Here is a 24,242-nt window from a genome sequence, read left to right on the forward strand (position 1 = left end):
CACACCTGACCAAGACCTAATAGACTAATATTGTTATTGATTCGGTGCGTTTCAGTGAAAAAGGTACATGAAACTGTGAAACAACAGAAAAAAAGTACGGCATTATTGAAATAATTAATGTTTTCTACCACCAGCAATTTTATCCTAATTTTAATGAATATTTATTAGCAGTCACACTACTCAATAGCAACTAGCAGAACAGAATCTCGTTGATATTGATTTTTAATATACATCTGTATCTTTGTTCTTGTTTTGTTCGTGTAAATATATCGAAATAATAGACGCTTATTGATGATTATTATGTTAGTTATTTTCCGTCCTCAAGTTTGGAATAGGACATAATCCTGCATTTCATAGTCGTCTGGTAAATTGTCATGTTTTGTAAAATCTTCCAAAAGTATGTTATATCATTTCTCTTGTTGTTCAATTGAATGTCTTGATTTGTGGTGGTAAGAATGTTTAATGGTTTGTTTTTAAGATGAACAACACTATGTTTTCTGGTGTTGTAGGTCTAATTAGAAAGAAGTAAATATGATTGCAACCCTCTTTGTTTGTACTTAGACTTCTACACTCCTTCTTGAAAATAAATTACATAAAAGTAAAGCGAACAATTAAAAATCCCCCAAAAAATAACAAAACATTCAAAATGTTAGAATTTAATGTACTTTACAATATTTCATATCATAAAAACCTACCGAGAGTCTAATGAAATTAGAAGCCACTCTTAGTCAGACATTATATCGGCCTAAAAAGTGGGCCGATTCGACCCGTCACACCTGGGCCGAATCATCCCGCATTCAGCTAGCTATAATTGGCTATAGCAGCTTAAAAATAGTAGGCCTAATTAGTAAGAACATAACCTAGTCTTACCACTGCATTTGAAGGAAAAATGGTAAAAGAGTGCTCAATATTGTGTTTGGCAGGAGCGGTGTACATGAGGTAGAAACATGATCAAGAATACAGTTGTATACTTATGTTTTTAACATGTGCTGCTGTCTCGACATATCGCTAATGACCCGAGTGAAGTAATTGTGACGTAGGAAAATGGCCGTGAATTTCCGAAAACGGCGTTCGGCAGTTACAATGAAAGTGGCCTAAAAAACACATTTTTTGTACAAATTTTCTAATTCTAATATAGACTAATGGATAGAGGGGAATTAAAAGGTGCTACAACTTTTGGCTTAGTGCAATACGGCACCCAACAATTCCCTCTTCCAACAACTCTCTCTGGTACCCAACAACTTTCTCTCTCTGGTACCCAACAACTCTCTCTCCCTGACACCCAACAACTCTCTCTGACACCCAACAACTCTCTCCCGCACCCAAAAAACTCTCTCTGGCGTCAAACCTCCACCACTGCTTGATTTAACGTAACAACACTTATCATTTATTAATATTATGCAGTACTGAGATTTTGATTACATAAATACAAATCGCAGTACCGGAATATGATCCGGACTGCTATAATATTTAACGATTTTCATGAAGATACCAACACACAAATATCTATAATTATTCTCCGAGAAACGTACGACGTCATGAAAAATTTTTTTTTTGTTTTTTTTTTCGTTTTCTGAAATGTAATACTAAAATAAAGGCTACAATATTCAGTACATTTCCGAAGTCACTTTTTTACACAGATTTTTATTAGTTCTAGTTAATCTTATTCATTGGCTAATTATTGAATATTGTTATACATTGTTAATTAGCTACACGAGTTATTGAACCCAATATATAAACAATATCTACACTCTGGAACATGTGAAGTATACGTCTAAATCCAATTTAAAACCCGCCGTTGCCTTTAATTGGTAAAACAAAAAAACGTTAAACCTGTTAAACAATGATTATAAGGCGCAAACCAAATTATGATTAGTGTAAATGTTAGTTTAATCAGAGAGTTGTTAACATGTAACCCCGTCAGACTTATTTATCGTACCCGAGTAAGTTTGTGACCCGCCCGCGATATTTCTTTTCGTACATAAGTTGAGGACCCCTCGTGAAACGTCACAAAATAAACATGAATATTCATTAGTTATATCCATAAGGTGTGACGTAAGAATCGAGCTAACTACAATTCGCTAATGTAAACGATTTCTGTCGAGCCGTCTGTGTAGTCGAGTGAATAAGACTATGGACTTTACATGTCGATGTATGGGGTTCGACTCCCATGAGCTACTCTTTTACTTTATAGTGAGAGAGAGATTATTTGGAGGGTTAGGTTTAGTTATATTTAGGAAGTAGTTTGGCTATCTTTCACATGGGGTCCCCAACTTATGTACGAAAAAAAAGATCGCGACCCGCCCACCAAAGTTAGCAAATCCAACTCACCACCCGGGTAAGTAAGAAACTAATAAAGCCATAGTGTATGGATCGCCGTGTAATCTACGATCTACCCAGTAATTACTATAGGAAAGTTGATCACTTTAGTTTGTAACTGCGAGTTTGCTTGTGTAGACTAAAGCTCTGTCTACACTATCAAAGTGTGATGTGCCCATGGTAGTGATAGGATATCCATATATTGGCACATCGCATTTTGTGTGCTGACAGAGCTTAAGCTTAATGGCAATTGAAGTATTAGTTTGACAACGTTCCTAAAAGTAATTGAAAAGTTTATTTTAAAACATAGGACTCTTTTTTGTGTGAATGATACCAACATTGTAGTCACGTGAGCCATAAGATAGTATATAGGCCTATTGTTTTGAAGGCTCCCAAATTCCCCTTTAAATAAGGTAGTTTTGTTACCACACTAATCTAACTGTGTTTATGTTCTATATTAAGCACAGTGTCTCTAGTTTGGTTTTGTTGTATTTCCAGATCTGTCATGGTGATACCATTCGTGTGAAAGTAAACAACGAACTTCAAGATGGAGGTTCGTTGACAATTCATTGGCATGGTATACATCAATTTAACACCGTGTGGGCAGATGGCGTTCCGATGATTACTCAATGCCCCATACCAAGTTCAACCTCTTTCGTGTACGAGTTTGTTGCAGACCCACCAGGTACCCATTGGTGGCACTCTCACGTTGGTGTTCAGAGAGGTGACGGGTTGTACGGAGCATTGATTGTCAGGGAACAGAGACAAAAAGAGTTCAACAGTAAAGAATATGACTTTGACCTTCCACAACATTACATGTTATTTAACGATTGGTTATCAATTCCGTCTATAACAATCTTCATGGTGTCGACTGCCAATGGTGTCCCTTCTGAACACAGCCTTAGCTTATTGATCAATGGCAGAAGTCACAATTATGACATAGATATAGACGTTCCGGTTTCTGTGTTTGAAGTAGAACAAGGTTTCCGATATCGGATGCGAATAGTGAATACTGCGTTGGGTGAATGTAATATGAGACTGGTAATTGAATCACATCCGATAACGATCATTGCCACTGATGGCTTTGAGGTGAAACCGATTCGAGTTGTGGATGCTTTGAGTTTCACACCTGGGGAAAGGTAAGTAAAGGCTTCGTTTACACTGGGTCAGAATAAAACGCCTGGACCCGCTTCTGCTTGATTCCCAAACGCAAATGACGCAAACACGAAGGCGGCCAGTAAGCGAGGGATCACCCATACCGTCGCGTGTTCAAAGTACGCGCGTACTCTCGTCGTCGCATCAATGCTATGCGTAGTGTGAATCAAACTATCGTGTATTTAGACCAATTTAATGGAAAATCTTAAACTTATTTATTATATCATATTTCAGACTTGACTTTGTTCTTGAGGCGTCAGCAATACCCTCGTCCTATTGTATATACATAATATCATCAAATTACGACTTGTGTTCGGCGAGCGGTAGTGCTGTATTACAATACAAAAACACACCTGCAGTAAAGTTGAATTGTTCAGTGGAACCGCCATCGCACATTGTATTTACAACAGAAGGGTTTGACGCTGCTACTAGTAATGGTGACGTCACACTCAAAGACACGCACGCTTTACGTAAGAATATACGAGTAATTATGGTTTTTTTTAATAATGGTGCGTAGCGGTGGTTAAATAAGAAATACCCAGATGTATTGTGAACTCCAAATTTTACTGCTTTTATGTGCACTTGTGACTTTTGATGATATAGCCGTGTGTGTGTGTTTATATTTCAGAATTCGTGGATCCTGCTTTACATAAGGTTGATTTAAGATACTATGTGGTAATAGACTACCAACTCAAATTCTATACATCGACGAATCCAGAAGTCAACCAAACATACTCTTCAGTTTATCGCATGAACAAAGTACAATTTGAATTTCCTCATACACCGTTTGTGTCATTACAACAAGATGATGATCAGCGCGTGTGAAATGACTCCATGGAATATCGCTATGCATATCGATGCACAGTACTGTAAGCCTTTAAATGTCAGTACAGATTTCGATATAGCCTGCAAATGTCCTATCGTGGCTAAAGCGAAACTAGGCCAGGTAATATTTTCTAATTATAAAGCTGCTTTTCCACTAGGAGATTTGTTTTCGTGTTTCACCAATGTGCATTGATATTTAACTCTACTTCAGGAAATTTGTGCAACTTAGATTCACGCGAATATTCGCCTAATGGAAAAGAATCTTAAATAAGGCCGGTTCACACCAGACGCAGATTAATTAATTTTCGGCACAAATGCTAGCAATATGTTATTGATTGAACGATTTTTTTTTATTTTGTTTGTGGTTTGTTGTTTATAGGTTATAGAGTTTATTGTGATAAACGAAATCTCCGTTTATAGTCATCCTATGCATCTCCATGGACAGTCATTTCGAGTTTTAGCACAGGACAGATCCACTGAACATGTTTCTCCAACTGATTTAATTGATCAAGATAAAACGGGTAACATTTTGAACCAACCGGATTTATATTTTATACCCAAATACTGATTCAACAAAATAATACATACACATATACAATATATATATGCAAAATCATATTTTGTTCACGGTAACGTGGTGGTATACGTTAGCAGCTGCTTGTACGGACTGTCCAGATGTCCGACAAGACTGTAGTGCATATCGCTGTTATTCGGTAGACGGTTCACGTAGACCAATTTTAACGGTTAATGAAATGTCACCTGGTCCAAGTATTCAGGTACAAATTTCATCTTTGTCGCAGAAGCTACCACATCGCTTAGCGTCTAAATCTTAATTTAAATAAATAGTAATTTCAGAAACGTATTTTAAAGTTAACACAGTATTTATATTTACCCAGTCAGTTGGGTTCTGTTTCGTTGCAGTTCATTCTGTAACCGCCCTTCACAGTTCAGAAAGGGGATCATTTTGGTTTTCTTTTTCCATGACTGGTGCATACTTCAAAAAGCCCGCTAGAAACAGAGTAATTACTATAGGAAATTTGATCACTTTAGTTTGTAACTGCGAGTTTGCTTGTGTAGACTAAAGCTCTGTCTACACTATCAAAGTGTGATGTGCCCATGGTAGTGATAGGATATCCATATATTGGCACATCGCATTTTGTGTGCTGACAGAGCTTAAGCTTAATGGCAATTGAAGTATTAGTTTGACGACGTTCCTAAAAGTCATTGAAAAGTTTATTTTAAAACATAGGACTCTTTTTTGTGTGAATGATACCAACATTGTAGTCACGTGAGCCATAAGATAGTATATAGGCCTATTGTTTTGACGGCTCCCAAATTCCCCTTTAAATAAGGTAGTTTTGTTACCACACTAATCTAACTGTGTTTATGTTCTATATTAAGCACAGTGTCTCTAGTTCGGTTTTGTTGTATTTCCAGATCTGTCATGGTGATACCATTCGTGTGAAAGTAAACAACGAACTTCAAGATGGAGGTTCGTTGACAATTCATTGGCATGGTATACATCAATTTAACACCGTGTGGGCAGATGGCGTTCCGATGATTACTCAATGCCCCATACCAAGTTCAACCTCTTTCGTGTACGAGTTTGTTGCAGACCCACCAGGTACCCATTGGTGGCACTCTCACGTTGGTGTTCAGAGAGGTGACGGGTTGTACGGAGCATTGATTGTCAGGGAACCGAGACAAAAAGAGTTCAACAGTAAAGAATATGACTTTGACCTTCCACAACATTACATGTTATTTAACGAATGGTTATCAATTCCGTCTATAACAATCTTCATGGTGTCGACTGCCAATGGTGTCCCTTCTGAACACAGCCTTAGCTTATTGATCAATGGCAGAAGTCACAATTATGACATAGATATAGACGTTCCGGTTTCTGTGTTTGAAGTAGAACAAGGTTTCCGATATCGGATGCGAATAGTGAATACTGCGTTGGGTGAATGTAATATGAGACTGGTAATTGAATCACATCCGATAACGATCATTGCCACTGATGGCTTTGAGGTGAAACCGATTCGAGTTGTGGATGCTTTGAGTTTCACACCTGGGGAAAGGTAAGTAAAGGCTTCGTTTACACTGGGTCAGAATAAAACGCCTGGACCCGCTTCTGCTTGATTCCCAAACGCAAATGACGCAAACACGAAGGCGGCCAGTAAGCGAGGGATCACCCAAACCGTCGCGTGTTCAAAGTACGCGCGTACTCTCGTCGTCGCATCAATGCTATGCGTAGTGTGAATCAAACTATCGTGTATTTAGACCAATTTAATGGAAAATCTTAAACTTATTTATTATATCATATTTCAGACTTGACTTTGTTCTTGAGGCGTCAGCAATACCCTCGTCCTATTGTATATACATAATATCATCAAATTACGACTTGTGTTCGGCGAGCGGTAGTGCTGTATTACAATACAAAAACACACCTGCAGTAAAGTTGAATTGTTCAGTGGAACCGCCATCGCACATTGTATTTACAACAGAAGGGTTTGACGCTGCTACTAGTAATGGTGACGTCACACTCAAAGACACGCACGCTTTACGTAAGAATATACGAGTAATTATGGTTTTTTTTAATAATGGTGCGTAGCGGTGGTTAAATAAGAAATACCCAGATGTATTGTGAACTCCAAATTTTACTGCTTTTATGTGCACTTGTGACTTTTGATGATATAGCCGTGTGTGTGTGTTTATATTTCAGAATCCGTGGATCCTGCTTTACATAAGGTTGATTTAAGATACTATGTGGTAATAGACTACCAACTCAAATTCTATACATCGACGAATCCAGAAGTCAACCAAACATACTCTTCAGTTTATCGCATGAACAAAGTACAATTTGAATTTCCTCATACACCGTTTGTGTCATTACAACAAGATGATGACGTCAGCGCGTGTGAAATGACTCCATGGAATATCGCTATGCATATCGATGCACAGTACTGTAAGCCTTTAAATGTCAGTACAGATTTCGATATAGCCTGCAAATGTCCTATCGTGGCTAAAGCGAAACTAGGCCAGGTAATATTTTCTAATTATAAAGCTGCTTTTCCACTAGGAGATTTGTTTTCGTGTTTCACCAATGTGCATTGATATTTAACTCTACTTCAGGAAATTTGTGCAACTTAGATTCACGCGAATATTCGCCTAATGGAAAACAATCTTAAATAAGGCCGGTTCACACTAGACGCAGATTAATTAATTTTCGGCACAAATGCTAGCAATATGTTATTGATTGAACGATTTTTAAAATTTTATTTGTGGTTTGTTGTTTATAGGTTATAGAGTTTATTGTGATAAACGAAATCTCCGTTTATAGTCATCCTATGCATCTCCATGGACAGTCATTTCGAGTTTTAGCACAGGACAGATCCACTGAACATGTTTCTCCAACTGATTTAATTGATCAAGATAAAACGGGTAACATTTTGAACCAACCGGATTTATATTTTATACCCAAATACTGATTCAACAAAATAATAAATACAAATATACAATATATATATGCAAAATCATAAACTGATAAACAAGGCAACCTAATAACAGCGTTAGTCCATTATAAGTAAACAACAAATGTAGTATTCTTACATTAAACAAAATATATTATTTAGAAAGAAACAACATATTTTTCAGAGGGTTTACCACGACTTCCATTGGTGTCTGCTGTTGTCAAGGATACGGTCAATGTTCCAGACTTTGGTTACGTCATCATAAGATGGAAGGCTGAAAACCCCGGTTATTGGTTCTTTCATTGTCACGTGGAATATCATGCAGCGGTAAGTTATGACATCATCAAAAAATGGTTGCGTTAAGCTCTGTCTACACTATCAAACTAGTTTGACAAAAAAAAGTGCGATGTTCCCAAATACTGATATACACAAAAGTTGTTGTATGACATCGTCATGTCCATATATGGGCAAATCACATTTTGTTTTTGTCCATGAAGGTTTATTGTGTAGACAGAGGTTTAACAAAGGATTTAAACAAGTTATATTGGTTTTTTTTTTCATTTCTTTAGTTGGGATTGGCAATGGTTGTTCAAGTCGGTGATGAAGACGAAATTCCAGATCCGCCAAAAGCGTTCCCATCGTGTAGTTCCTGGTCACCTGATCTTTAAATATATTTAAAGAGACTAGACTTGCAATTTTTGACGTTTTGTAAAAATAATGCATATATATATAAAACTAAAAACATTAAACCAGATCATTTCTTGTCTTAAAGGTGCGTTCTAACACAAATTTGAAAATGTGTAATTTGTTGTAAACAATTGTAAAAATAGTAAAACCATTATTGAATAGATTTAATTTAATATCATATACCCTATTTTGTACTGATTTAACATTCAGTTGTTGATGACACCGCCCGGATTAAAGATAATAACGTTTGAAAAAGCACGTGAGCACGGCAAAATGTTCTGTAAATGAGACATTATAAGTCGTCTGTATTGTCAAAATTAATATTTAAGGGAAATGTTTTGTGTACCAAGTAGAAATGTGATAAATAGTTAAATAAAAATAATTAAATAATACAAATTATTGGAATTATTTGGAGTTTATTTACTGTGCTCAGTAAATGATGGTAATTGTTTTTTTTTTCACGAGTCAAGTCGTGAAGAAGACGAAATTCCAGATCCGCCAAAAAGGTTGCCATCTTATGGTAATTGTTTTTCTTTCCACACTTCTTCCAGTCAGGAATGGAATTCATTTTCCAAACGGCGAACATACAAAATAAATATAAAAATTACAAATATATAAAAAAAAATTAATGAAAAAAAGGCGAACTGGATTATTATTATTCATTAAAACTTTTGTTTAATATATATTTGTATAAGTATATATTTAACCGTTAGGCATAATTATTATATTAGAATTAAGCTTATTGATTATATAATCTTATTAAGTTCATTACAAATGAGAAATGATGTGTTATGTGTTAAACATAACCTAAGATCAGAACGTATAAATATATATTGGTGCGTGGGATTCGTCCAACATAATTGCATTTATTTCTTCCTAACTTCAATTCAATTCAATTCAAAATTCTTCTCTTCATACAGAGTGTTTATTGTGGTAATACCACAGCGCACAAACCGTTTGCCTGATAGTTTTACTCTCTCAAACTCTGGTGAGTTGGATTCGCTAACTTTGGTGGGCGGGTCACAAACTTACTCGGGTACGATAAATAAGTCTGACGGGGCTACATGTTAACAACTCTCTGATTAAACTGACATTTACACTAATCATAATTTGGTTTGCGCCTTATAATCATTGTTTAACAGGTTTAACGTTTTTTGTTTTACCAATTAAAGGCAACGGTGGGTTTTACATTTAGACGTATCACATGTTACGGAGTGTAGATATTGTTTATATATTCGGTTCAATAACTCGTGTAGCTAATTAACAATGTATAACAATATTCACTAATTAGCCAATGAATAAATTAACTAGAACTAATAAAAATCTGTGTAAAAAAGTGACATCGGAAATGTACTGAATATTGTAGCCTTTATTTTAGTATTACATTTCAGAAAACGAAAAAAACTAAATAATTTGTTCACGACGTCGTACGTTTCGACGTCGTACGTTTCTCGGAGAATAATTATAGATATTTGTGTGTATGTTTTTCATGAAAATTGTTAAATATTATAGCAATACTGATAAAGCTTGAACGCAACGCAAGGACGTAAACGCAACGCAAGCGTTTTAACCAATGACAAGCCAAGTTATAGACAGTTAGCAATCACAAGCGAATAAGCCATCGCTTGTGATTGGTCAATTCACTTGCGTTGCGTTACGTCCCTGTGTTGCGTCGCTAGTGGGAACCACGCTTTATATTCCGGTACTGCGTTTTGTATTACGTATGTAGTCAAAATCTCAGTACTGCATAATATTACTAAATGATAAGTGTTGTTACGTTAAATCAAGCAGTGGTGGAGGTTTGACGCCAGAGAGAGTTGTTGGGTACACCAGAGAGAGTTTTTGGGTGTCAGAGAGAGTTGTTGGGTGTCAGGGAGAGAGAGTTGTTGGGTACCAGAGAGAGTTGTTGGATGAGGGAGTTGTTGGGTGCCATATTGCACTAAGCCAAACGTTGTGGCACCTTTTAATTCCCCTCTATCCATTTTATTTTATTAATTTTAGCAACATTAAAACAATACAAAACTTGAGTGTGCCAAGGAGTGGCAAAAGAGGTCAAAGGACCACTGTCGCCATAAGGCAGCACTCAAAGCATACATACATAAAACAATGTAAATATGTAATATTAATACCATAATTGTATACATTAAAGAGGCATAGTGTTTTTAAAGTGGTCCATTAACATGTTTTTAAATTGTACCCAACTTCCGCATACAAAGGCGTCTTTAATATTGACCGGTATTGAATTCCACAAACAAATAAATCTGGTTGGGATACAATGCTTTCCACTATCAGTTTTGGATGCAAGGTGTTTAAAAGTTAGAACATCCAAATGCCTACAATTGATAGTCAACATATTTAAAATAAAACTATTCTATTCTGTAATTTATATAATATATTTGTAACAAAAATAACGGTAAAATAATCTCGATTTGATTCAGCTGTCATCAAATTCAGTCTAGTTAATCGGTCAGAATATGGCTGATCTAAGATTCGTTGATGAAGGATAAATCGACTTGCCATTCTTTGAATTTTCTCTATCTTATTAATATGACATTGACGATAAGGATACCAAACAGGGGAGCAATATTGGATATGGGGAAGAACAAGACATTTATAAAGTTTAAGTAAAACAGATGTAGAACAACCTGTGGCAATTAGGCCTAATATAGCCAATAGCTGAATGCGGGATGATTCAGGTGTGACGGGTCGAATCGGCCCACTTTTTAGGCCGATATAATGTCTGACTAAGAGTGGCTTCTAATTTCATTAGACTCTCGGTAGGTTTTTATGATATAAAATATTGTAAAGTACATTACATTCTAACATTTTGAATGTTTTGTTATTTTGGGAGGATTTTTAATTGTTCGCGCTTTACTTTTATGTAATTTATTTTCAAGAAGGAGTGTAGAAGTCTAAGTACAAACAAAGAGGGTTGCAATCATATTTACTTCTTTCTAATTAGACCTACAACACCAGAAAACATGGTGTTGTTCATCTTAAAAACAAACCATTAAACATTCTTACCACCACAAATCAAGACATTCAATTGAACAACAGGAGAAATGATATAACATACTTTTGTAAGCTTTTACAAAACATGACAATTTACCAGACGACTATGAAATGCAGGATTAAGTCCTATTCCAAACTTGAGGACGGAAAATAACTGATATGAAATAATAATCATCAATAAGCGTCTATTATTTCGATATATTTACACGAACAAAACAAGAACAAAGATACCGATGTATATTAAAAATCAATATCAACGAGATTCTGTTCTGCTAGTTGCTATTGTGTAGTGTGACTGCTAATAAATATTCATTAAAATTAGGATAAAATTGCTGGTGGTAGACAACATTAATTATTTCAATAATGCGGTACTTTTTTTCTGTTGTTTCACAGTTTCATGTACCTTTTTCACTGAAACGCACCGAATCAATAACAATAATAGTCTATTAGGTCTTGGTCAGGTGTGTAAAGCCCTTAACTGTACGCGCCGCATGTGACGTGATCCTTAGCCTGACCGTAGCAGGTGTGAAAGGCCCCTTAACTGTACACGCCGCATGTTACGCGAATCTGAACCTTAGCCGGTGTGAAAGACCCTTAACTATCCTAAAGCTATTTGAACGTTTTGTCTTTATACAAACACTTACTTTGAAATGAAATGAAATGATTGCTTGTTAAGATACCCGTATAACATATAATGATATGTAGATTGGAATTAATTTATGCAAGAAGTCTACTTAAAGATGTATTGTCCCTTTGTCAAATTCCAAAAAACAAAAACAAATAAGATTTCGAAAAAAAGTGGGTCATTTTGAAGGATAAGTATCATAATAGATACAATACAGATGTTTTTTGGTTCAAAAAATAACTTTGACTTCCAGTCAAAGTTTTCGATCAAAACATATCTCATAATGCAACGAGCTTATTTGGCTACTCGGTATGCATTAATCATAAAACTTCCTCGCGATCTGTGTGAAAACACCTTCTCAACCGTGACGAGTTGTAAACAATCCTAATTAGCATCATGCATAATGTATACTCATGGTTTGAAATCTTTGTTTACTTTCGCTCGTGACGATTTCCAGACGAAATGTAATCAAATTAATTTAGCTGTTAAGTACGTAAAATTGTTGTTTTTGGCTTGAATTTTCGACTTAAAGTGATTAACTTTAATTTTACTTTTAATATGGCCAATTTAAATTTAGAATATTTTTACCTTCATTTTTGTGTGTTTAAAGTGACAATACATCTTTAAACTATCAAAATGTCCGGTAATACCACCAGTATAGTTAACAGGTTTGCCAATGTCAAGTGTATATCCTACTATTATACATTTTTTAAATAAAAAAAGTGAATTTAATCGTGGCTGCCTGAAAGTGGAGAAGATGGAAATTAATCAACACCTTTTTGAATGCGCCTTGAGCACTCTTGAGTGGTATGTGCGCTATAAAAATCCTGTTATTATTATTATTATTACCTACCTACTTTAGTAATCTTGATAATCATTAATTCTGGTAAGAAAAGTTATTTTATTATTTGAAACACGGGTAAGGTGACGAAGATACGTTCATTTTGTCGCAATAAATTAAATTATTAGAAAACAAGTTTTTATTTGATAAATGTTTTTCCTTTTTCTAAATGAAGGATTAAAAAAGCATGGACCTATAAATGTATAGGTTGTACATTTGTAATTGGTTAGCATTATTTTTAGTGTTACTAATCGATTGATTATTGTACTGTTTTCCTTTTCAGCTATACTTTGTACTTCTTTACAATGTACTCCTAAACAAGATATCCTGATGGTCAATAATTCAGTGTTTTCGTGAGTGTGAGTTTCCCGCTAAACCGAGATTGTGCGAATTTGAGTTCACGGTAACGTGGTGGTATACGTTAGCAGCGGCTTGTACGGACTGTCCAGATGTCCGACAAAACTGTAGTGCATATCGCTGTTATTCGGTAGACGGTTCACGTAGACCAATTTTAACGGTTAATGAAATGTCACCTGGTCCAAGTATTCAGGTACAAATTTCATCTTTGTCGCAGAAGCTACCACCACATCGCTTAGCGTCTAAATCTTAATTTAAATAAATAGTAATTTCAGATATAACATATTTTAAAGTTAACACAGTATTTATATTTACCCAGTCAGTTGGGTTCTGTTTCGTTGCAGTTCATTCTGTAACCGCCCTTCACAGTTCAGAAAGGGGATCATTTTGGTTTTCTTTTTCCATGACTGGTGCATACTTCAAAAAGCCCGCTAGAAACAGAGTAATTACTATAGGAAATTTGATCACTTTAGTTTGTAACTGCGAGTTTGCTTGTGTAGACTAAAGCTCAGTCTACACTATCAAAGTGTGATCTGCCCAAATAATATTTGGTAGTGATAGGATATCCATATATTGGCACATCGCATTTTTGTGTGCAGACAGAGCTTAAGCTTAATGGCAATTGAGGTATTAGTTTGACGACGTTCCTAAAAGTCATTGAAAAGTTTATTTTAAAATATAGGACTGTTTTTTGTGTGAATGATACCAACATTGTAGCCACTTGAGCCATAAGATATAGTATATAGGCCTATTGTTTTGACGGCTCCCAAATTCCCCTTTAAATAAGGTATAGTTTTGTTACCACACTAATCTAACTGTGTTTATGTTCTATTAAACACAGTGTCTCGTTGGGGAAAAAAAGAATTATCCTATTATCTTTGTATTACCTTATTATTATCCTGTATTCTACAGTCGTGTTTTGTTTTATTTTAGAATCCGTAGATCCTGCCTTGAATACTGTTGATGTGAAGTACTATGTGGTAATGGGCATGCGCTCCGACGTTTTTATTTCGTCGAATCCAGAAGCCAACCTAACAACATTCTCGACAGTTTTTATCATGAACGATGTACAATTTGAATATCCTCATACACCGTTTGTTCATTACAACCAGATGATGACGTCAGCGCGTGTAAATGCCTCCATGGAATACCACTGTGTATGTCGATGAACAGTACTGTGATATAAATAACAGTACAGATTCCAGTACAGCCTGTAAATGTCCTATCGTCGCTAAAGTGAAGCTAGGCCAGGTAATTTATATATAAATTATGGTTAATTCTGACATAGGCGAGCACAATGGAAAAACTTCGGTACAAATCTCCGCCTTGGATACCTACCTTATCTATCTCAGGGAAGATTACAGGCACTTTCCATCAATCAATACAGTGTCCCTTTGGAAGACGGAAGAAAAAAACAGATAGTAGGACTGGAGCTCAAGTTGGCCATTAGTCATAGTCATTTCAGTTTTTTGTTTATTTTAGGAACGGACCTCGCGTGTGAAGGTACAGTAGTTAAAAAATAAAAATTACACTGCAAATTAATAAAGATCAAATTAAATATACGCCATAAAGAATTCGGAATATATTGTGGGGAATAGTATTATAAAATTACATAGGGAGATTTTATGATAAGACATTTTGTTTAAAAATCAAATCGAGTGAAATCCCGATAGCTGAGTTTTATTGAGTAAGCTGGCAGGAATAAGTAGGCTATCTGTGTCCCGTTAGGACCGAGATGTCTGCCCATGTTGCACCTCTTATTGAGTTATGTTTAATTATCCTTTCACTCATTGTAGTTTTGATATTTAGTCTTTTCGGTACCCTGAAACTAAAATTCTTCATTACTGTTTTTGTCCTGTTTCCGGTTCCCGTGTTGTCCTGTTTTTCTTTCAGTTTCTATGGGCTGCCTTATACAAGCTTCGCTTTTTAGGAATGTTGCCCCTCTTATTTTAATCATATTTACTGTTAATTTTTATTTTCTATGAAAGACAAGAAGAGAAATAAATGTTACTTTGATTGATTGATTGATTGATTGATTGATTCTTTCTTGGGCCGAAACGGCCCACTCTGTCACGGCAGTTAGTTTCAAAAGATGTTTAAATTAAATAATGTAGTAATAATTATTAGGATGGTATTTATTTGAATAAACGCCTCTCCAATAAAGCATCACTTTGAATAATAATCCCCATCCCCAACCCAACTATCTAATAAACGTCCATCCACATTTATAATAACACAATTATACTATTTGTTGTAGTAGAATTCATCGCACTGTCTACAATTTACCAAGCATTTGTTATTCGTTTTTATCACTTTTCATATCTATTAGAGGATTTCATTTGATTACAAATGTTACCATATTATTAAAACTAAAAAATGTAACGTATATCCCTCGAATAAGCACCTCCCTCAAATTAACTCCGCCTCCCCACCTCCGCCCTATAAGGTCTCTACTAAACAATAAACACTATACTTTAAAATGTTATTAATCATCTAAGACACTGTGAAACAGAGTAGTTTAGTTTTACGAATGTCAAGCATTTTCAATAATGGTAACCGACAGAAAACGTATAAGGAGAACATTATCATTTCGAGAACCATCGTCTACACTTCCTAGAGGGGGAGCGAGCGAAGCGAGCTCACCCTCTAGTACGGTACTTTCTAGTTAATAAAGCATGTTTTCCACTACATCCAAATTTATTTGCGCGAATGCTGTCTAAAAGCTAACAAACCCAGCGTATAAGCTTTCGACACATTCACCCAGTAAATGGAAAACAGTGAATTGTCAATGTGAACAAACAATTCTTATTAGACTGAATAGAAACATAAATACCTTCAGATTAATTTGAGCCCTATTTAAAGTTTGTCCAACTATTAGTTACGGAGTTATTATATATATATATGATATGTAGGTCAAAGGTCAAATATGCCAAAAATCATACTTCCAGCCATTTTTGGACAAACTTTTCCATTAGAACGAATATTAATATGCATCTCCCAAATAATTTGACACTAAAATTATTTCATTTAATCTAAGCGTTGCAAAGATAGGACCATTTTGTTTTCAATGGGTCAAAACATTCAAATTGAGGTCAGAGGTCAAAGATGAATTTTATAACCAGCATGATTCAAATATTCATAAAACACAATGTTTACACTTTCCCCCTGATCTGCACACGAATATATTATTTCTACCCGCACTATTTAGTCCAGTCTATTTTAGTCTTAGTTTAGATATTTGAATCAGTGGTGAAAACATTTGTTTTCTGGATTATTGTACGCTGATGAGTGCATATCAAAATGAATATCGCACAACTTTCTTCATGTATTTTTATATTCTGTTATCATGGTGAGTTATTTTAATGGATATTTTCAATTAAAACAATATTTGAAGTCGTCTAGACTGATATAGATCGGTAATTAATGTCGTTGTTTTCAATATAGTATTTTTGTAATAATTTGATTATCAAATTCTATTTGTTTCAGCTATACTTTGCACTTCTTTACAATGTACTCCTAAACAAGATATCCTGATGGTCAATAATTCAAGTGACTGTTTTCGTGAGTGTGAGTTTCCCGCTAAACCGAGATTGTGCGAATTTGAGTTTACGGTAGCTTGGTGGTATACGTTAGCAGCGGCTTGCATCGACTGTCCTGGTTTCAGACAAGACTGTGATTTGCCTCAATGTTTTACCGTAGATGGTTCACGTAGATCTATCTTGACAGTGAATGGAATGTCACCTGGACCAAGCATACAGGTTCGTATAGGCATGGACTAAAGAACGATTTGGTATAAAGCTCTACACTATCAAACTAGTTTGACAAAAAAAGTGTGATGTGCTCAAATATGGTAGTGGTATGCTCAAATATAGTAGTGATATGACATAATCATGTCCAAATATGAGTACATCATATTTGTTTGTCACATAAGGTTTGATAGTGTAGATAGGGCTTTAGTAAAGAGACAACTTCATCAAATTTAATAATAAATCCAGAGGATTGGAACTGTAAAATGCTTTCTAATTTAGTGATGATTACATTAGAAGTTTCCCTCTGAATTAGTTAATAATAATAATAATAATACACTTATATTGACTTATTAATATTAATTTTGTTTCATTTACGGAGTTATTGTTATTGGTTGCAAATATAATCTAAATATGTTTCAACTATTTGTTTAAAATTTGTTTTTAACAGGTCTGTCATGGTGATACTGTTCGCGTAAAAGTCAAAAACCAACTTCAAGATGGAGGTTCGTTGACAATACATTGGCATGGTATACATCAATTTAACACCGTGTGGGCAGATGGCGTTCCGATGATTACTCAATGTCCCATACCAAGTTCAACCTTTTTCGTATACGAGTTTGTTGCAGACCCGCCAGGTACCCATTGGTGGCACTCTCACGTTGGTGTTCAGAGAGGTGACGGGTTGTACGGAGCATTGATTGTCAGGGAACCAAGACAAAAAGAGTTCAACAGTAAAGAATATGACTTTGACCTTCCACAACATTACATGTTATTTAACGACTGGTTAGGTATTTCAAGTCTTGATCTGTATTTATTAGCGATTGCCAATGCTGTTCCGTCGTCTGGATATACAGATACCATGTTGATCAATGGCAGAAGTCACAATAGGGACATTGATATGGATGTTCCTATCACAGTGTTTGAAGTAGAACAAGGTTTCCGATATCGGATGCGAATAGTAGATGCTTCATTTAGTGAGTGTATTGTAAGAATTACTGTCGAATCCCATCCGATAACGATCATTGCCACTGATGGCTTTGAAATGGAACCGGTTCGTGAAGTGGATGCTTTATACTTTACTGCTGGTGAGAGGTAATTCCAATCTAAATTGTTCATTTTAATTCAAGGGATGGAGCTGACATCATTTGTTTATTTGTGGGCACGGTTTCATGAACTTACATACTTATTTCGTTTAGGATATTTTACTGCAGAAACTATATTTTATACCGCAATAACTTGTTGTTTCAATTTTGGAGAAGTTTACGAATGCGCAGTGACGCATTGTTGGTTTGGCTTTTCAAATAGAAACTTAGAAATGCTGTAATAGTGCATTAATCCAATCAATGCAATACACGCAATTGTTTTTTACGACATGTCGATGGCTGGTAGGTATTTTTTTTTTTAGAAATGTGTATAGCATTCTTTCTTATTTTTAATTATTTCAGAGTGGATTTTGTACTCGAGGCGTCTGCAAAACCCTCAACGTATTGTATATACGTAGTTGGTATACCCAACCCAGTATGCCCTGCGATTGGTGCAGCAAAATTAAAATACAAGAATTCACCAACCATGGATGTAAATTGTACACAGTACAACACAGAACAACGTGATTTTTTTTCAACAGCCGTACTTAAAGATAACGATACAGATGTATACACATTTAAAGATACGCACGCATTACGTAAGATTTTTTTTTTAAATAAATTTTCCAAAGCAATTTGACTTCCCGTCACGAGAGCTGAAAAACATTGGCCTAGCAGACGGCCTAGGCAATTTTGCAATTTTATACACGGCCATAGAGGTATCCAATAGAAGGGTTCTAATATAAACATTCAGTTTGTGTCTTTAGGGGGCATTGCGTCATCAAAACTCTCAATTTCTAGTAGCCTATATTGTATACTATTGTAATATTGTCTTACAATGTCTTTTAATTATCTTTTCGCATTTACTATCTCTGTTGCGCGTGCGTACAAAAGTGTTGTTAAAACGTACGCCAATAGAATTCGAACCATACCATGAAAGCCACTCAGTGCCCTAATAATACTTAATAGAAGGACGTCTGCATATCAAGCAGAAGGTTCCTGGTTCGGATATCGGCTGTTTTTTTAAGAAACCGATTTTCTTAATTTGTTTATTCACAAATATAATATTTAATGTACTAATTCATTGTAGAACCTGTAGATCCGGCTTTATACCACGTGGATACTGTATATTATGTCGTCATGGGCGTCTCATACTACAGTTATACTTCGAATAGACCAGAAGCTGGAACAACTCACTCTCCATTTTTCACCATGAATCAAGTGCAATTTGATTTTCCGGATAAACCGTTTGTTTCATTCGAGCCAAATGGTAACGTAGATTCGTGCAGGACGTACCCAGGGTATAACAATACAGAGTTGGCCGAATGCAATAATACACACTGTAGTTGCCCTCTGGTTGCTAAAGTGAAACTTGGTCAGGTAACTTTATACATTTTACCATGTTTAGTAGTGTGAACATAAATCTACTTCTATTCAATTCAATTTAATTATTTCGACCGAAATCAAACGTATTTTTACATACACTAAACAAGTCAAACAGCAACAGAAGTATCATTAATTTTGGACGAGGGAAGACATAGAGACTCAAGTCACTAAAGCGTGGTTCCCACTAGCGACGCAACACAAGGACGTAACGCAACGCAAGTGAATTGACCAATCACAAGCGATGGCTTATTCGCTTGTGATTGCTAACTGTCTATAACTTCACTTGTCATTGGTTAAAACGCTTGCGTTGCGTTTACGTCATTGCGTTACGTTCTAGTAGGAACCAAGCTTTAAAACGCTTGCGTTGCGTTTACGTCATTGCGTTACGTTCTAGTGGGGACCAAGCTTAACTCTCTGTAGTTTAACTCTTATTATCTTAAGTTGCCAGTGATTTTTTCCCTTTCGAAGTTGAATTATTGTGGAAAACATTATTTGTTGATGCCCGCCATTTCTCGCAGTCTCCGTATATTTACGTTCTAATTTTGTTCAAGATGTATTGTCCCCCAAAAACATGAAAAATGAAGATTAATTAAATAAGATTTTGAATAGGCTATTTTGTAGTTTTTAATAAAGTTAATCACTTCCGTAGAAAAAAAAATAATGTTTTCCCTTATAAAATGACAAAATAAATGGTTAAATTCAACCAAAAATCTATTGGCTGGCAGCCAATTTTACTATTTTTTGCTTTAATTTACAGTTTTTTCAGTTAAATACTTTTTTTTATCATCTAATTTTTGGTCAAAGTGGATAACTATATGACATTAAAATGGCTTATTCAACAAAAAAAATTAAAATAATTATTTTTTCAGGGGGACAATACATCTTTAACCGTTGACTTTTCTTTTAAGGTAGTGGAGTTCGTTGTGATTGATGATGTTCATATTATCAATCACCCGATGCATCTTCATGGACAATCATTCCGACTATTAGCACAAGGACTTAAAAATATAAGTGCTGACGAATTAATCGAATTTGATAAGACACGTAGGTCCTATACATTTTTTTTTTCTTTCTGCTTTTTTAGCAGTCTTGTTCCTCTACCCATGGACCAAATTACCCGGGTGGTCAATATGGCTTGAATTTCTATCAGGCCTTGTACTCGAGAACTCTTTAACCAGCTTATACACTTAGATAGAATAATCTTGAACTAACCGGCGGCACTTACAACGCCGATTGGTTTAGACATTCGCGCAGATTGTTACGCTCAATTTGGAGTTTCATACAGATTGACCCGGGTAAGTTAGTATCATGTGTATAGTCTCGCTAACTTTGTTGTGTAGAAACCGTATACTCGGGTATGTAAATACATGGAGTAAAGAAATGGTAAATATAACCTATAGGCTAGAGGCCCAAGTCGTTGATCCAGCGAAAATATTGCAATGCAAAGCGGTTTAATTATACGTAGAAATTATACGTAATACAAATATGTAAAAAATAATAATGTTTCCGTTTCGTTTATGTAGATGGTTTACCAAGAATCCCGCTTGAATCAGCGGTTGTAAAGGATACGGTGAATATAATTTCGGGTGGTTACGTCATCATTAGATGGAAGGCTGAAAACCCCGGTTATTGGTTCTTTCATTGTCACGTGGAGTACCACTCACTGGTGAGTTATTTAAATATAATAAAAAACAATTCTACGAAGTTTAAAATCATCAGTCTATTAATGCATCGTTTTTTTTCCATTTCTTCCAAGGCGGGAATGGCAATGATTATTCAAGTCGGTGAAGAAGACGAAATTCCAAATCCACCAAAAGGATTTCCAACGTGTGGATCATTCACGCCCGGTGAAGAAGAAAAATCATAACGTTAACTTTACGACGACTTGAAACTGTTATTATAGTCGTCGTCCAGCTCTGCTAAAATCGAGTTCTATTCGCGACTACACCTTATGACGTCATGTCGACACAAACAAGCTAATATATCCCTAATATCAACTTTATTACTGTTAACCACGAAAGATAAAAAAAAACCTGTAATATTATATATCATATATTACGGTAATATCAAGCTAGCACACTGAAAAAAAAGAAGGTGTTGAGGAGAAATATTTCACATTACGTCAATATAGATATAAGTATTTTCTCTCTATAAAACTAAAATGAGAATACATCCTCCTTTTGGACATCCTATTAAGAGGACAATTTGTTGGGGGGGGGGGGGAATCCCGAAGGTGTCCCCTTAATAGGAGGTTTGTTTTTTATAGTGTTATATAGACAGTGTTTGTATATTTTTATTTTTTTTTTTGTAATAAATTACAGAAATCGCATAAAAGTAGTCCACGAAAGGCCTATATTATAAATGTTTTTCGAGAAATTCTTTGTTAAATATAGACCATGCATTATACTTTATCCGGAGCTGTCTGCTGGGTGTTCTATCGTAACAGGAGATGTATTATTGTCATTTTCATTCAGTGATATATATATATATATATAATAAATCCAAAGGCAAATTACTGAAAAATGACAATGCTGTGGGTATCAGTGGCTGGATCTCATTTGAGATACAAAAAAAGCGAAAAGTCAAATCAAAACGATAAAGTAAAACAGCCAGAAAAGTTATCAGAGCTTTCGTGGAACACTAGTCCTTCATCAGTGCAAGTATGTGTGCATCTATATATTGCTTGCTCTTTGTCTGTTATGTTTTTGCGTCCCTGACACAAGCATTTGCTTTATTAGTGACGCTACCGTTTTGGAAATAAATGTTAATTTGGATTGATTTAATATTTTAATTTTTTAAATATTTATTAAAAATCATGCCGCCGTACAGTACTGCTGCATTGCTGTTGGTTTTTGTAACGTGACAGTGGGGCGGATCCACCCAATTTTTTCAATTCTGATATAGGCCTAATATTATTATTATGATATATGTTATTAAATAAGTTCATTTGGATCTGATAATGTAATGTGAAAAAAAGTTACTTGTATATGATCCACTATAGTAGTAGTAGGCGAAACGTCAAGGATGTAGTAGCTTCAAGATCAACCAATCAATTTAAGTCCGGTCTTGAACGGGCATGGTCCAACCACCCTCTTAAAGTTGCGCCATATTCAAGAGTTGATGTAATTATCAAGAGGGGCATAGCCTAGCCTCGACTCCGGACCCAGCATTGCTGAGCTCCGGAAACAAGTAAACAAGTAAGTAAGTAAACAAGTAAGTTCTCTGGAAATGTAAGTACCGATATCATCTTACAAACTTGACACTATATTGGATGATATAGAAGTAACTTTTTTTCACATGATATATGTAATTATTTACATATTTTCATTTTTGTTACGTATACTGGTATTGCGTATTGCACACACAGGCATATTTTACAGGTCTACACTTAACCTCCATATCGTATCGTATTGTTGGAATAATTCATTTTTATGGCCTTCAATGCAATTGTTATTATTAATATTGAATAATTACCGCTAAATTAAGTGCTCTTACTCTACAGGTTGGTCGGTCGGTCAGTAAACGCGACTGCAGCCATGTATATGGCCTTGTTATACTGTTAATGTTATTGTAAATGTTACTTAATAAAATTAAAACTAACTGGAAACAAACAAAGATCAGTGTTTCTCTCTACCTTTACAAAGTAATACAATCGATATTGTAAAGAAAAAAAAAGGAAATCAAAGATATGCAACAATAACCTATTAACTGAAATTAAATAATCCCCAACAATTGCATCATTCAACGCTACACATAGATCTCATTTCTTTCACAAAACTAAACGTTTTTTTCCCTTTGTTTTGTATTCAAGCCAGGACCACAATAAAAACAGGTTTTCTTTTACCTGATTGTGTGATCCTGTATAAAGATGTTGTTATATAAAAAGAAAGTAATTACGCGATGATGTTTTTAACGTTTATACCGTTAACAAGCGCCTCTGTTTTTTACTTTTGTTTGGGTATCGTAATTATCGTAATACAAACACTAACCATATGTTATTATTAAGAGTCTATAGTAGAATAATTAATCAAACTACTACTGTAATTGTTTGTGGTAACTTTTAACGTTAATTCTTGTAAGAAAGGGAAACCGTTATCCGCGTCGAACTAAAAAATTATCTACGGCATTTTAACTTTCCAACAATATTCAAATTTGTCGGAAAAGAGACAGCTTATATTTTACCAAGGAGGTATTAGTCGATCGCGCGTCTGTTTGTTGTCTGTTTGTTTTTTAGCAGGATTACTCAAACATTTCTTTACCAAAATGAAAATACAGATAAATATGTGGTGAAGGACCACTTCATTAAATTTTGGAGGCAATCTGGACCAGGGTCCCAATTCTGGACCACTTTTAATAGGCCTACTATTTTCATACCTGCTAGCGTTAAAAGATAGGAGACAATTTTCAAAAGCCGGTAAGCAGTCTTAAAGTAAACTGAAATTGCGATTTTTCGAGAAAGACCTTGGGTTCTGTTCTGATATGATGAAAATAGTTTCTCGAAACATGTCACGGTATTTTAAGGCAATTTGCCTGTTCATCAAATGCCTCACAATTTTGATTTTGACTCGAACGTTTAGTGGTATCATACATGATTTATCTAATAATATTATGTTAATAGGTTATTAATTTTAACAAAAATTTGTAGAAATGAGTTGAATTATGATGTTGAAAAATAAAAGTAATGTTGGTATTTAGTTGGAAAATAAACTATGGATAAAAAAAAAGAAGAAAATG

The 24,242-nt window shown here is 35.1% G+C and overlaps 4 protein-coding genes across 4 annotated transcripts in view; all 4 read left to right on the plus strand.

Annotated features, from left to right (window-relative positions):
- The window catches only part of LOC140049249 (MLX-interacting protein-like), a 149,878-nt gene extending 130,272 nt beyond the window's left edge, over positions 1 to 19,606 (plus strand). Inside the window, exon 19 of the mRNA XM_072094095.1 lies at positions 19,596 to 19,606. The gene's annotated coding sequence lies outside the window, so the exon portion shown is untranslated. The remainder of the gene's footprint in view (positions 1 to 19,595) is intronic.
- On the plus strand, positions 2,563 to 4,079 carry LOC140049020 (uncharacterized). Its single transcript, XM_072093830.1, has 3 exons — positions 2,563 to 2,574; positions 2,818 to 3,458; positions 3,709 to 4,079. Exons 1-3 carry the CDS (start codon positions 2,563 to 2,565, stop codon positions 3,989 to 3,991), a joined length of 936 nt encoding a protein of 311 aa, XP_071949931.1. The 3' UTR covers positions 3,992 to 4,079.
- LOC140049021 (uncharacterized) lies at positions 4,905 to 8,500 on the plus strand. Its single transcript, XM_072093832.1, has 7 exons — positions 4,905 to 5,075; positions 5,737 to 6,377; positions 6,628 to 6,863; positions 7,022 to 7,341; positions 7,599 to 7,740; positions 7,954 to 8,096; positions 8,339 to 8,500. The coding sequence occupies exons 1-7, from the start codon at positions 4,905 to 4,907 to the stop codon at positions 8,435 to 8,437; spliced, it is 1,752 nt and encodes a 583-aa protein (XP_071949933.1). The 3' UTR covers positions 8,438 to 8,500.
- On the plus strand, positions 16,966 to 21,691 carry LOC140049252 (uncharacterized). The gene is made up of 7 exons (XM_072094098.1): positions 16,966 to 17,049; positions 17,489 to 18,132; positions 18,486 to 18,721; positions 19,213 to 19,502; positions 20,417 to 20,552; positions 21,032 to 21,174; positions 21,265 to 21,691. The coding sequence occupies exons 1-7, from the start codon at positions 17,026 to 17,028 to the stop codon at positions 21,373 to 21,375; spliced, it is 1,584 nt and encodes a 527-aa protein (XP_071950199.1). The 5' UTR covers positions 16,966 to 17,025; the 3' UTR covers positions 21,376 to 21,691.
- Positions 21,692 to 24,242: the final 2,551 nt, after the last annotated feature.

The sequence above is a fragment of the Antedon mediterranea genome, chromosome 5 (assembly GCF_964355755.1).
Source record: "Antedon mediterranea chromosome 5, ecAntMedi1.1, whole genome shotgun sequence".
In the NCBI taxonomy this organism is placed as follows: Eukaryota; Metazoa; Echinodermata; class Crinoidea; order Comatulida; family Antedonidae; genus Antedon; species Antedon mediterranea.